This window comes from Salmo trutta, chromosome 15 (assembly GCF_901001165.1).
Source record: "Salmo trutta chromosome 15, fSalTru1.1, whole genome shotgun sequence".
In the NCBI taxonomy this organism is placed as follows: domain Eukaryota; kingdom Metazoa; phylum Chordata; class Actinopteri; order Salmoniformes; family Salmonidae; genus Salmo; species Salmo trutta.
In genome coordinates, this window is record NC_042971.1 from 61,012,005 (window position 1) to 61,025,073 (window position 13,069).

Genomic DNA, 13,069 nt, shown 5'->3' on the forward strand with positions numbered 1-13,069 from the left:
GGTTCTCCCATCTCTGCAGTACTCCGCCAATCAGGCCTTTTATGGTAGAGTGGACAGATGGAATCCACTCCTCAGTAAAATACATATGACAGCCCACTTGGAGTTTGCCAAAAGCCACCAAAAGGACATTCACACCATGAGAAACAATATTCTCTGGTCTGATAAAACCAAGATTGAACTCTTTGGTCTGAATGCCAAGCATCATGTTTGGAGGAAACCTGGCACCATCCCTACGGTGAAGTGTAGCAGTATCATGCTGTGGGGATGTTGGAGACTAGTCAGGATCGAGGGAAAGATGAACAGAGAAAAGTACAGATCCTTAATGATAACCTGCTCCAGACCTTAGACTGGGGCGAAGGTCCACTTCCAATGAAACAACGACCCTAAGCACACAGCCAAGACAACGCAGGAGTGGCTTCGGGACAAGTCTCTGAATTTCTTTGAGTGGCCCAGCCAGAGCCTGGACTTGAACCCGATCGAACATCTGAGGCGAGCTGATAATAGCTGTGCAGTGACGCTCCCCATCCAACCTGACAGAGCTTGAGAGGATCTACAGAGAAGAATGGTAGAAACTCCGCAAATACAGGTGTGCCAAGCTGGTAGCGTCATACCCAAGAATACTCTAGGCTGTAATTACTGCTAAGGGTGCTTCAACATACTGAATACCTATGTAAATGTAATATTTCACTTTATTTTTAATACATTTACACATTTCTAAACCTGTTTTTGCTTTGTCAATATTGGGTATTGTGTGTAGATTGAGGGGGGGGGACTAATTTAATACATTTTAGAATAAGGTGGTAACGTAACAAAATGTTAAGTCAAGGGGTCTGAACTTTACGAATGCACTGCGTGTATATACAAAAGTATATGGATATCCCTTCAAATTAGTGGATTCGGCTGACATCACTCGCTACCGAGTTCCAAACTGCCTCTGGAAGCAACATCGGCACAAGAACTGTTCATCGGGAGCTTCATGAAATGGGTTTCCATGGCCGAGCAACAGCACACAAGACTAAGATCACCATGCGCGATGCCAAGCGCAGGCTGGAAGGGTGTAAAGTTTGCCGCCATTGGACTCTGGAGTAGAGGAAATGTGTTCTCTGGAGTGATGACTCAAGCTTCACCATTTGGGAATCTGGGTTTGGAGGATCCCAGGAGAACACTACCTGCCACAATTCATTGTGCCAACTATAGTTTTGTGGAGGAGGAATAATGGTCTGGGGCTGTATTTCATGGTTTGGACCCTTAGTTCCAGTGAAGTTACATCTTAATGCTACAGCATACAATGACATTCTAGATGATTCTGTGCTTCCAAATTTGTGGCAACTGTTTTGGGGAAGGCCCTTTCCTGTTTCAGCATGCCAATGCCCCTGTGCATAAAGCGAGGTCCATACAGAAATGGTTTGTCGAGATCAATGTGGAAGAACTTGACTGGCCTGCACAGAGCCCTGACCTCAACCCCATCAAACACCTTCGTTATGAATTGGAACGCCGGCTGCGAGCCAGACCTAATCGCACAACATCAGTGCCCGACCTTACTAATGCTCTTGTGGTAAGTTCCTGCAGCAATGTTCCAACATCTAGTGGAAAGCCTTCCCAGAAGAGTGGATGCTTTTATAGCAGCAAAAGGGGGAACAACTCCATATTAATGCCCATGATTTTTGGAATGAGATGTTGGATGAGCAGGTGTCCACTTTACCAAAAGTAAGTTGTTTATATACCAGAGGATTAAATCTGGGCCTTTCCAGGTTAGAGGAAATACTTTATTGCTTTTCAGTTGTGTACTGCAGAAAATCCATATCAGATTGTAACAGGGGAGTCCGTTACGAGGCACATCTAGCTAATATGTTATTGTGCATGTTTCATAGTACTCACACCTTGAGGAGCTCTAGCAAGCTGTAGCAAGGAAACGGTGCCTAAATGATTTTATAATAGCATTTCATGAGGAATTGTTTATAGTACTACATCCTCATACACTGTACAGCAGTGGTTCTCAAAACTCATCGGGGACCCCTAGACGGTTTACAATGTTGTTGTTGTTGTTGTTAGCCCTGAACTAGCTCACATGATTTACCTAGTCAAGGGCTTAATGATTTAGTTGAATCAGGTGTGCCAACTCTGGAGTAGATCAAACACATGGTTTTGAGAACCTCTGCCTAACAGACTACAGAGAGTAGGCTATGCAAGTAGCTATGAGATTTTGATAGGTTTGCCTCACACAGTTTGGTTTATCGATGACATCACTGAGGATGGGGCCATGTGGATGGAAATCCCAGCCTGTGATTGGGTGAGGACTGCAAGTCCCCCTAGTGAGCATGTAAATCCCAGCATGTGATTGGAGACAGATGGGAACCCCCCAGTCAGCCATGTCCTCTGGAAATAGATGGAATCCCCAGCCAGCCACGTCTTCTGTAGACCATGGAGCTGTTCGGGTAATGAGGCCTCTTGGAGCCTCCTGCCTTGCCACTACTCAGGAGGGAGTGGGAACCCCTGATGAGTACTCTAAACCGGAGGACCAACCAGTTGGTTCTGTCCCCCATCAGAACCTGTCAGCTCCAGCAGCCGCTTGTTATTTAAAGCAGGGATGGTTTTGTCTAGAATGGATACAGCTTTAGTCTAAATTGACTTATTTTCATAGCAGGTTAATATAACTTGTGCAGCAGGTTGGGAGAATTGACATGGCAGGTCAGGATAATTAGGTTAAGGTTAGGAAAATGGTTTGGGTTAGCTAAAATACAAAAAAAAAATACATTTTTTGTTGTCAATTTGACAAAAGCTATTTAGACTAAAGGTTCAGATATCTGAATTTGGAATAATCATGGTCAAATTACTGACCATGAAATTAGTTATAAAATTGCTAAATCTTCTCTCTGCCCAATGGCAAAATGTGTAGAATTGCAGAAAAAGAACTCTACATTTATCTCTGCAGTCAAGTGGGGCTGATAAAATGTTTTGCTTGCAAGGTGGGGGGGTGCCCCGGAAAACACAACTTCTAGCCCCCAAAATGCTAGGGCTTTTGTCGGTATGGATGTGGGTACGCAGACCCTCGAGCCACTGCTCTTCCTCATGAGTTACAATCAAAGTTGCCCACCCCTGATTTTAAAGGAACACAGTTAGCTATTTAGGCTCCCTAGAAAATAAGAGGGTGTAGCTTACAATAATGCAATTTGGTGAGGCTCTTTTTTAATTCCGTGTCTGTGTGCTGGTTGGCCTTGGTGCCCAGTGGGTCCGTGAGAGAGAGAGGCTGTATAATATATATTTTTAAACCTTTTATTTAAGTCGGTTAACATTCTTATTTACAATTACGGCCTACCAAAAGGCCTCCTGTTGGGACAGGGGCTGGGATTAAAAATATAGGACAAAACACATCACAAGACACCACAACACTACATAGAGACCTAAGACAACAAAGCGTGATAGCAACACATTACGATGACAACAACATGGCAGCAGCACAAAACATGGTACAAAACATTATTGGGCACATGGGAAGTGATGCATTTTGTGTGTGTGTGTGGTCAGGGAAGTAGGCTAAGGCTTTAGACATTTCTAAGCAATCCTTAATTTTTTTTGTTGAAAATTACAAATGATTGTGAAAATATGAACCTAATAATGTGTTATTAGATCATTTTATAGTCCTCAAGTAGCATACCACCCTTTCTACTTAACACCGTCTCAATCACTTTCTTTCAGTCTTTTCTCCTGTTAACTCAGTTATTTCTTATAAAGAAGCACTACTTTCCCTTGGTGGCTGGCAGCTGTAAAGTATATCCCTTTACCATGGCTAAGCTGATTGCTTTGTTTGTTCAGTGGATGAATGGGAGGCTCTGTTTCCTTGGTCGGCTGCCTGTTGTGATGCATTTGGTTCATTCTGGCAAATCCTTATGCTGCGTTGTCGTCAGCTGGGTCTGTGAACAAGGCCATCCTCTCAAGGTGAACAATGTTGTAGGATGTGAATTAGCTGTCACTAACATCCCAGGGCTTAGGGTTAGGTACTGCTGGTTGATTCACAATGCATAGCGTCTCATATTGACCATAGAGAGGCGAGGTAGGAGTCTGTTAGGGACAGGCATTGTACTTGCCCAGGCCATGTGAATTAATGGTGAAGCAAAGCATATTCTTGGTCTTCACGAGGTGATGCTGTACCAAAGGTGCTGGATAAATGAAGATGTCTTAGGCCGTTTTTTTTACCATTTTGACCCAAAAAATTGGCACAGTTCCCATCTGCTTAAGGGGTGGCTCTCCCATAGGCACCAATGCGATTGCAGCTTGGCCTGGTCTACTTAGTTCATTGACTGTATATGAACCAGAAATAAGGAGCCAGCGAGTTGTCTCGCTTCCTCTTCGGTTTCTGTGTCTTCTACTGTAGGTACTTTGGCAACCTTATTCTCCACCCTTCTCCTGACATGTACTCTTGCACACTCCCCGCCATGCATTCCACAATAGTGGAAACTCCCTTCAAGCCAATGCTTACACCAATCCTATACTTTTTTTTAAATCCATGACAGGGAGTGTTGGTGAAGGTTATTTTCTTTTTCCTGAACCACAGCCCAACGTTACCCTTCTTCTGAGGAGGATGTTTTGGTGTGATGCAGTGAGCCCATACATGCAACCCACAGCCTGTGGGGTTAGCTAGCTAATGTAACAAGAGAACTTCATCTTGTCTACTCTCCTGCTTTTTTAAAGGTTATATTGATTGGTTGCCAAAAAAGTCAGCTACATACAGAGACGAAGGGCAACAGTAATATTTAGATAGTTAAACCATGGTTTTATCTAGAAAGAACACAGTTTAGCTGATTTTCTATCTGTGAAACAGTTTCATCCTCACTGCATGTTACTGTGTTTTGGTTTTTAAAGGTAGACTCAGCGACACAAAGTAAACATTTTAGCAGTATCAGGTCAACTTTCGCAACAACAAAGAGCGTGTAGCAAGATGTTATTCTCCTCCTCAGTCTCAGACTGTATCGTTCTTATTCATTTTCAAGGCTAACTACTGCAGAGCTGATAAGAACCCTGCTATGATCCATCTTAACAACACTGATGTACCTGAGTAACCTTTTCTTTTCTATTACAGACGAACAAAGGAGATGAGCTGTCCAGCCGTATCCAGAGGATGCTGGGTAGTTATGAAGACGTGAACAATCCCAACACTCACCAGTGTTTGGACAGCTTCTCTAAGGACCCTCAATCTCACGTCACCACAAAGTATGGGCGGCCATCTCGCAGCCGAGACCGAGCGAAGCCTCCATTCCAGAACCCTCCTCAGTACGGGGCAAGCCAGAGCCAGAGTGGTGGTCCTCCCCGTGGCAGCCACTCTGGCCAGCCTCTGAAGAAGATCCAGGGTCCTTCCTCCTCCTACACCCAGTCCTCCCTGGGTCTCAGCCAGGGCCAGGCCTGCCCAGACCCACACCAGAGAAAGACTGAGCTCTGGCCAGACCTGAGGGAGTGTGCCAGTCTTCCTCCAGTCCTCTCTGCCCTGTCCCCCCCAGCCGAGCCCCTATCCCCCCTACATTCCAGTGACCCCAGCGACTCTGAACACCAGGACTCCCCCCTGCACCCTGAGAGGCACCCGGCCTCTCCCCTACACCCCGACTCGCACTTCCCCATGGTGTCCCCCCTGGATGACCCCCAGAGAGACATCCCGCCTCCGGCCATCGAGGGGACAACCCTGCCCTCTCAGACCTTCCCTCCACCGCTGGCCTCCAAACCCAACCTGGTTATGCCCCAGAAGCCCACAGCCTACGTCCGGCCCATGGACGGCCAAGACCAGGTGACCAGCGAGTCTCCGGACCTCAAGCCCTCCCCAGAAGACTTCCATGGGCAGTCTTATCATGAACCTTTACCAGACTTGAAAAGCACCAAGCCCAGCCTTTCCAAACTGAAGATACCATCACAGTCTATAGAGGTAAGCAGAACCATGTTCTGTTTTTAACCGTGCGTGTGTGCGTGTGTGTGTGTGTGTGTGTGTGTGTTCCTTTTTTTGACTAGCCAATATAGCCTGCTGTGTGAGAAATATCAGTTAATACCAGACGCATAATGAACACACAAGCCTGGGAGATTGGGTTTGAACTGGACTTTAGATAAGAACTGGACGGTGGACTTTAGATGGAAGAAATAGTTGGTCAGGAAAGAGAAAGATAAACATCAAACTAACAAACCTTGAACATATCCTAAAATGGAACATGTATCAGATGGGTCTGTTTCTTAGTTGGTTAATATTGAACTTTTGTGTGCCTCGACTTGCTCTGGAAAGTAGCACTTCGATGTTTGATCAGCTTAAAACTACAGATGGATGACCATTTTTGGAGAGACTGCATTCATGTCCAGCGTCGATGTAGCTTATTGACACTCCCTGTGAGGCTTGGTCAGCTCAGTGGAAATCATGCAGAACCAAATGTCAGATTTGCATGCTCTAGTCTAGTCCTATTCTCTCTATGGGGGAATATTTCCATAATTGGCTTTGATGAGACTTTGTCTGTTTCCCAAATGGCACCTTGTTCCCTACCTAGTGTACTACTTTTGAGCAGGACCCCATAGGGCTCTGTTTAAAAGCAGTGCACTATAAAGGGAATAGGGTGCCATTTGGGAAGCAGACTTTGCGGTGGGACCTCATCCTGCCTGTTTACCTGTGGGAAGAACAGAAGACGGACACCAACAGCGACATAATCTGTCCCCTAACTTTAGTGTATTCACACGTGTGTCCTGTAATGATGGTCATTACAGTAGTCTCCAATGATAATGAATGCTCACTGAGACGGACAGGTGACAATTTGTCTCAGTAAGTGAATGCTGGCATAATTAGCCTAGTCGTTAGGGTTGTGCATCTCTGTCTTTTTCATGATGATTTCACGCGTGTCTTGATACAGGGTCGGTAGGTAGCCTAGCGGTTAAGAGCATTGGGCCAGTAACCAAAAGGTCACTAGTTCGAATCCCTGAGCCGACTAGGTTAAAAAAAGAAAAATGTCTGTCTGTGCCCTTGAGCAATTGCTCCTGTAAGTCTCTCTGGATCAGCGCTAAATGGATAAGATGCATTACCTTAAGATAGTGTTCATATTCCACTTATTGCAGCATGAATGCATTATTTATTTATTTTTTTTCCTTCAAAATAAATCTCACACACTACAATGGAAACAGGATACCCCCATAATGACAAAGTGAAAACATGTTTGCACATTTTATTGAAAGTTAAATATCTAATTGACGTAAGTATTCATACACCCTGAGGTCAATGCATGTTAGTGACCTTCGGCAGTGATTTACAGCTGTGAGTCCATTTTCAAGTCTTGCCATAGATTTTTCAAGTAGATTTAAGTCACAACTGTAACTCGGCCATTCGGGAACATTCATTACTTCCTGGTCGGAAACTCCAGTGTAGATTTGGCCTTGTTTTAGGTAGTTGTCGACCAATTTATGATTTTTCAACACCGATACTGACTATTGAAGGACCAAAAAAAGTCGATACCGATTTAATCGGCCATTTTTTATTTATTTATATATATATGAAATAATGACAATTACAATACTCAATGAGCACTTATTTTTACTTAATATAATACATTATTTAGTTTCAAGTAAATAATGAAACATGTTCAATTTGGTTTAAATAATGCAAAAACACAGTGTTGGAGAAGAAAGTAAAAAAAGCTAACGTTTAGGTTCCTTGCTCAGATCATATGAAAGCTGGTGGTTCAATATTCCCAGTGAAGAAATATTTGGTTGCAGTTATTATACAATTCCTTCGATATCATGGCTTGTTTTTTGCTCTGACATGCACTGTCAACTGTGGGACCTTATATAGACAGGTGTGGCTTTCCAAATCATGTCCAATCAATTGAATTTACTACAGGTTGACTCCAAGTTGTAGAAACATCTCAAGGATGGTCAATGTAAACAGGATGCACCTGAGCTCAACGTTCGAGTCTCATAGCAAAGGGTCTGAATACTTATGTAAATAAGGTATTTCTGTTTTTATTTTTAATACATTTGCTTAAATTTCTAAACAGTTTTCTCTGTCATTATGGTGTATTGTGTGTAGGTTGACAAGGATTTTTATTTTAATACATTTTAGAACAAGGCTGTAATTTAACAAAATATAGAAAAAGTCAAGGAGTCTGAATACTTTCCGAATGCACTGTATATGGCACAATCAAATGGTTTTTGACCGTTTGGAAGTTTTTATGGAGTGATCTTCTCGCTTCGTCCATGCAGTGCGCCTTGCAAGAGAGATTCCTCGTTATACAGGGTTTTAGTTGATAATTTCATATCTTTAAAAATGACCATATACACTGATTTTTGTTTAAAGAAACACTTTCAAAGCTATTGCTGATGGTGAAATTAAACAATCCAAATAAAGTCTGTCAGCCCCGTTCAGCAGTTAGACAGACTTCGGTAGCTTACTTTTATTCCAGTAAAACAGAATTAGGTAACCAAGGAAATGACATGGGTTGTCACTCAATGGAGAAGACTCCTCAATTGTCACGAAAGATTATGTATTTTTGGAGGGTAGAAAGAATGTAATATAATCAATAGATTTTGTAACGTTTGAATCCATTTTCAGAGCTATGCAGGCTAGATTTGGACCAATTTCACTTGTATTTTATACATTTGCATCGGGGGCCGATGCACATCCATGAATTGTTACAACCCTACTTGATTCAAGTTGACTCATCGGGTACTGTATGTTTTTGTAGGCCTAACAAATTTCGGTTTTCATTTATTAAACTTTTTAGAATTTTTATTTTTTTTTAATGTATTTTTACACTTTGCAATGAATTCTTTCCCCCCACTAATCACCTCATGACCCTCATCAAATCCAACTAGAGAATTCTCCGTCTGGTTGTTGTCACAGGGATTTTTCTGGATCAAAATGGGGCTTAGGTGGTGGGCATGGCGAAGGTGTGACACATTTTGCGATGGTTTATGCCGTATTCTTATTCTGAGTGACTCAAACATTTATAGCAAAACCAATCATGCCATGACATTTTTTGGAATTTTAGAGTCTCCCTTTCAATTTGTATTTTTTATGTTGCTTGTCCAAGACTTTTCTATGCATAAAATAACCCTGGAAGAGCTGAGCTTGTTGACGATACTGTTTAGAGCCAAGATTATTCTCTAACTTTCTCTCCACCCGGAGAGGACATCTTCTGAGAGCAGAGCAGCACACACAGTTTTATTAATCCAGCCTTTCCAAGGCTGTCCACAATCCAGATATATTAAACGTCTCTCTTGTGTGGAATGTGGCCAATCTCCTGTCCTCCCCCTCTACCCCCTCTCACCCTCCCTTCCACAGCCCAGGCTGCACCTGCAGCAGCTCTGCTCATTGTTGGGGCCCCTTTCTCGCCCTGCCCTGGCCCCTGCCTCGCCTGGCCCTGGTACACGTGGACACTAACCCAGCAGTGCTCATTTGGCAGGCTGCCGTTTCCACCCATTTGCGGGCGCTAATCCAGCAGAGGATAGCTGTGTAGTGACTCATAACCCCGACCCTTCAACTCACCCCCTCACTCTACAAACTGAGCACGAATAAAGCTGACGGGTCAGAAAACTCCCCTAGTCATTGTCAGAGGGGCACAGCTGTTCTAGATTATATATTTCTATCTGAACATTCCACAATGTTACGTCCTACTGAACACGTGCAGCCCTGATGTTCCATTGATTTTGAATCCATAGTGAATGTCTTGGAGAGTGGGGGATGTACAGGTGTTTTGTGTCTGGGGTTCCATTGGTTATCGAGCTTGAAGCTGCCTGCTCTCTCCCTCCCCGGATAATTTGAAGCATTGTGCTCTACTCTGCTGTCTAAGCCCTGCCTCAGTCATTCAGTAGTGTAATGCTTCTGCGATTTTTAACAATGGAATTTAGCACAATAATGTCTCTCTCTGGTTGTTTGCCTGGGCAACTTAGACTCTGAGACACCTGGGAACTTTAGTGTGGCTGAAGGTACTGAGAGAAACTGTTTGGTTCAGTAAATTTCCACATAGACCTACGAACTAAAACTAAAGAAATGCCTGCTTGTGAACGATCTTTAATACGCTCAGCAAATGTTTGCTGTTTTTAAATAAAGTACTGATTTTCAAAAGTGAAGCCGAGACTAAACATAGTAATAAACATAGTAAAGCGTTGGATCTGTAGCACACATGTTGGCCATAATGACGTATGCTTAGTAGTGGGGACAGTCAGGAAAGTCTTCTGGGGTCAGTGACGAGGTTGAAGTAAAGGCGCTCCGAGAAATGGGTGTGTTTGTGTGGCTTTGCACTTCAGCAAAACGCCCACACGCACGCACTGTCATCAGGCCCAGCAGTCTGGTGATTGTTAACACGCAGTGAGACGATCACAGTCAGTAGTAATACATGGTTGTTGAGGAGGCTTCTCTGTAGCCACTGGCCAAACTCAAGGTAGGCCAAACGGATTCCTAGATTTTTATCACACAGCTGTACATTTCTGAGGCTGTATTTATACATCAGCCGAATTATGTTTTTTTTCTACTATTTGGTCTCTTAACCAATCAGATCAGATCGTTTGGCCATAATTGGGCTGCCTAAGTCTCTCACCTAGAACTGCAATGCTCAAAGTAGCTAGACTATACTACTACCTGTCTGGTACACATAAGGAATGCAGTGAGGTGGTGTTGCTATGGTGATTGTTTAGGTTGTGATCCAGACCTGGTTCCTGTTTGGAAACAGTCCATGCCATTGTACCCCATCCTAAATCCCCAGCGTTGGTTAGTCGTGTGTGTGTGTGTGTGTGTGTGTGTTGGAATGTGGCTGAGCAGTAGTCTGGTGGCCGACTACAGTAGTATGGGGTTTGGAAAGAAGGGTGTGTCGTGTTAACAGTAAATATGATTCATCTTGGCTACTGAGTTAAAAAAAAAAAAAAATGGAATCTTGACATTTCGAGGCATACTCTGTAGGACTGCCAGGGACCTCGTGATAACATATCATCACGATAATTAGGTGCTGATACAATGTGTGTTACGATTCTATATGTATTGTAATTCCATGTTCCAAACATTGCTCACCATATGTCTGCTGCAGAGGGACAAGACCGAGACATGAGAGAACTAGTTTTGATCAGTCATGGAAATAATAGTGCAGACATTTTTTTTTTGCTCCTTATTTAAAAACAAGATGGAGAACAAGCTATGGAAAAATACTGGGATTTCGGTTCAGATGCAGCCAACTAGCGCAAAAATTATATTGCGATATTGTCAAAACGACACCCCCCCCCCCCTTCAAGAGGCTGAAGAAATTCGGTTTGACCCCCTAAGACCCTCACAAACTTCTACAGATGCACCAATGAGACCATTCTGCACTGCCTGCAACCGCACGCTGCCTGCCCTCCAGGAGATCCACAGCACCCGGTGTCACAAGAAGATCAAGGACCTCTGCCACCCGAGCCACGGCCTGTTCACCCTGCTACCATCTAGAAGGCAGAGACGGTACAGGTGCATCAAAGCTGGGAACGAGAGACTGATAAACAGCTTCTATCTCCAGGCCATCATTAGCCAATCATCATTAGCCGGCCTCTACCCGGTACCCTGCCCAGAACCTTACACTGTCCCTTTAAAGACTGCTGCCCTATATACGTATTCATTGAACACTGGTCACTTGAATAATGTTTACATACTGTTTTTCCATACATTATCTATACTGAAGAACAAACTTCAATGATTTTACTCAGTTACAATTCATAAAAGTAAATTAGTCAATTTAAATACCTTTTTTATTAGGCCCCAATTTATAGATTAGCAAACCTAATATACTAGCTAGTAAAAAAATAAATAATAAATAAATAAATAAATAAATATACTAGCTAGTTAGCTAGAAAGCTAAGTGGTTAGCTTATTCCAGATTAGACGGAGTCTGAGGACAATGTGAGGGAAATGATCTCGGAGAAACTGAAGATGGACCACAGGAAGATCTGAGTTGGAGTGCGCCCACAGGACTGGAATACCCACCACCGACCCAGGTGACAGGCCCAGGTGACAGGCCCAGGTGACAGGCCCAGGTGACAGGCCCAGGTGACAGGCCCAGGCCGATAGGTTCGTAGCTTCAACCCCGCAGCGCGCGCGCGCGCGCACACACACACACACACACACCAAATGATTAATGGACACAATGTATATTTAGCTTTGTTTGCTCTTCTCCATATTATGTCTATCTTGGAGAAGCTACCCAGGAAAGGGCTGAAAATAGCCCATATTAATATGTAGCCTTAGAAATAAGGTTCATGAAATCAATAAATTGCTAACATCAGATAGCATTCATATATTAGCTATTTTTGAGACTCGCTTAGATAATTCCTTTTATACAGCAGTAGTAACAGGAATGCTTATGGGGGAGGTGTTGCTATAGGAGATATCTATCTATCTATCTCTCTTCATTCATTCATCCCAGTAATGATTAGAGAATCTCATGTCAAGTGTTATTGAAGTGTTGTGGTTGCAGCTTCACCTGCCTCATCTAAAGCCTATTATTTTGGGGTGTTGCTATAGGCCACCAAGTGCTAACAGTCAGTGTCTAAATAATGTGTGTGAAATGCTAGATGGTGTATGTGATGTAAACACAGAGATGTACTTTCTTGGGGACCTGAATATTGACTCTTTCATCAAGCTGTCTGCTCAAAAGGACGCTTCACTAACCAGTGCCTGTAATCTGGTTCAGGTTATTAATCAACCTACCAGGGTGTTTACAAACACTACAGGAACAAGATCATCCACATGTATTGATCACATGTTTACTAATACTGTAGAACTCTGTTCTAAAGCTGTGTACACACACACACACACACACACACACACTGGATGTAGTGATGACAATATAGTGACTATCTAGGGGAACCAAGGTTCCTAAAGCGGGGCCTAAAATAGTGTTAGAGATCATACCAAAGTTATTGCTGACTCTTATGTGAATGATGTAAAAAATGTGTTGGTTTGACGTGATTTAATAAGGAACATCCAGACGCTACTCCTTAATGAATTTATGAAATTGCTTCTTCCAATTATTGATAAACATGCAACTGTTAAACTAACTTTTTTTTTAAACTGTCTCCGTGGATTAATGAGGAGTTGAAA

General features: G+C 43.2%; 1 protein-coding gene across 3 annotated transcripts in view; it reads left to right on the top strand.

The window, feature by feature from the left end:
• The window catches only part of LOC115149491 (AF4/FMR2 family member 1), a 76,227-nt gene that overhangs the window by 16,466 nt on the left and 46,692 nt on the right, over nt 1–13,069 (top strand). For all 3 annotated transcript variants that reach the window (XM_029692421.1, XM_029692422.1, XM_029692424.1), the window contains exon 3: nt 5,078–5,908. In XM_029692421.1, the coding sequence (XP_029548281.1) occupies nt 5,078–5,908 (831 nt within the window). The remainder of the gene's footprint in view (nt 1–5,077; nt 5,909–13,069) is intronic.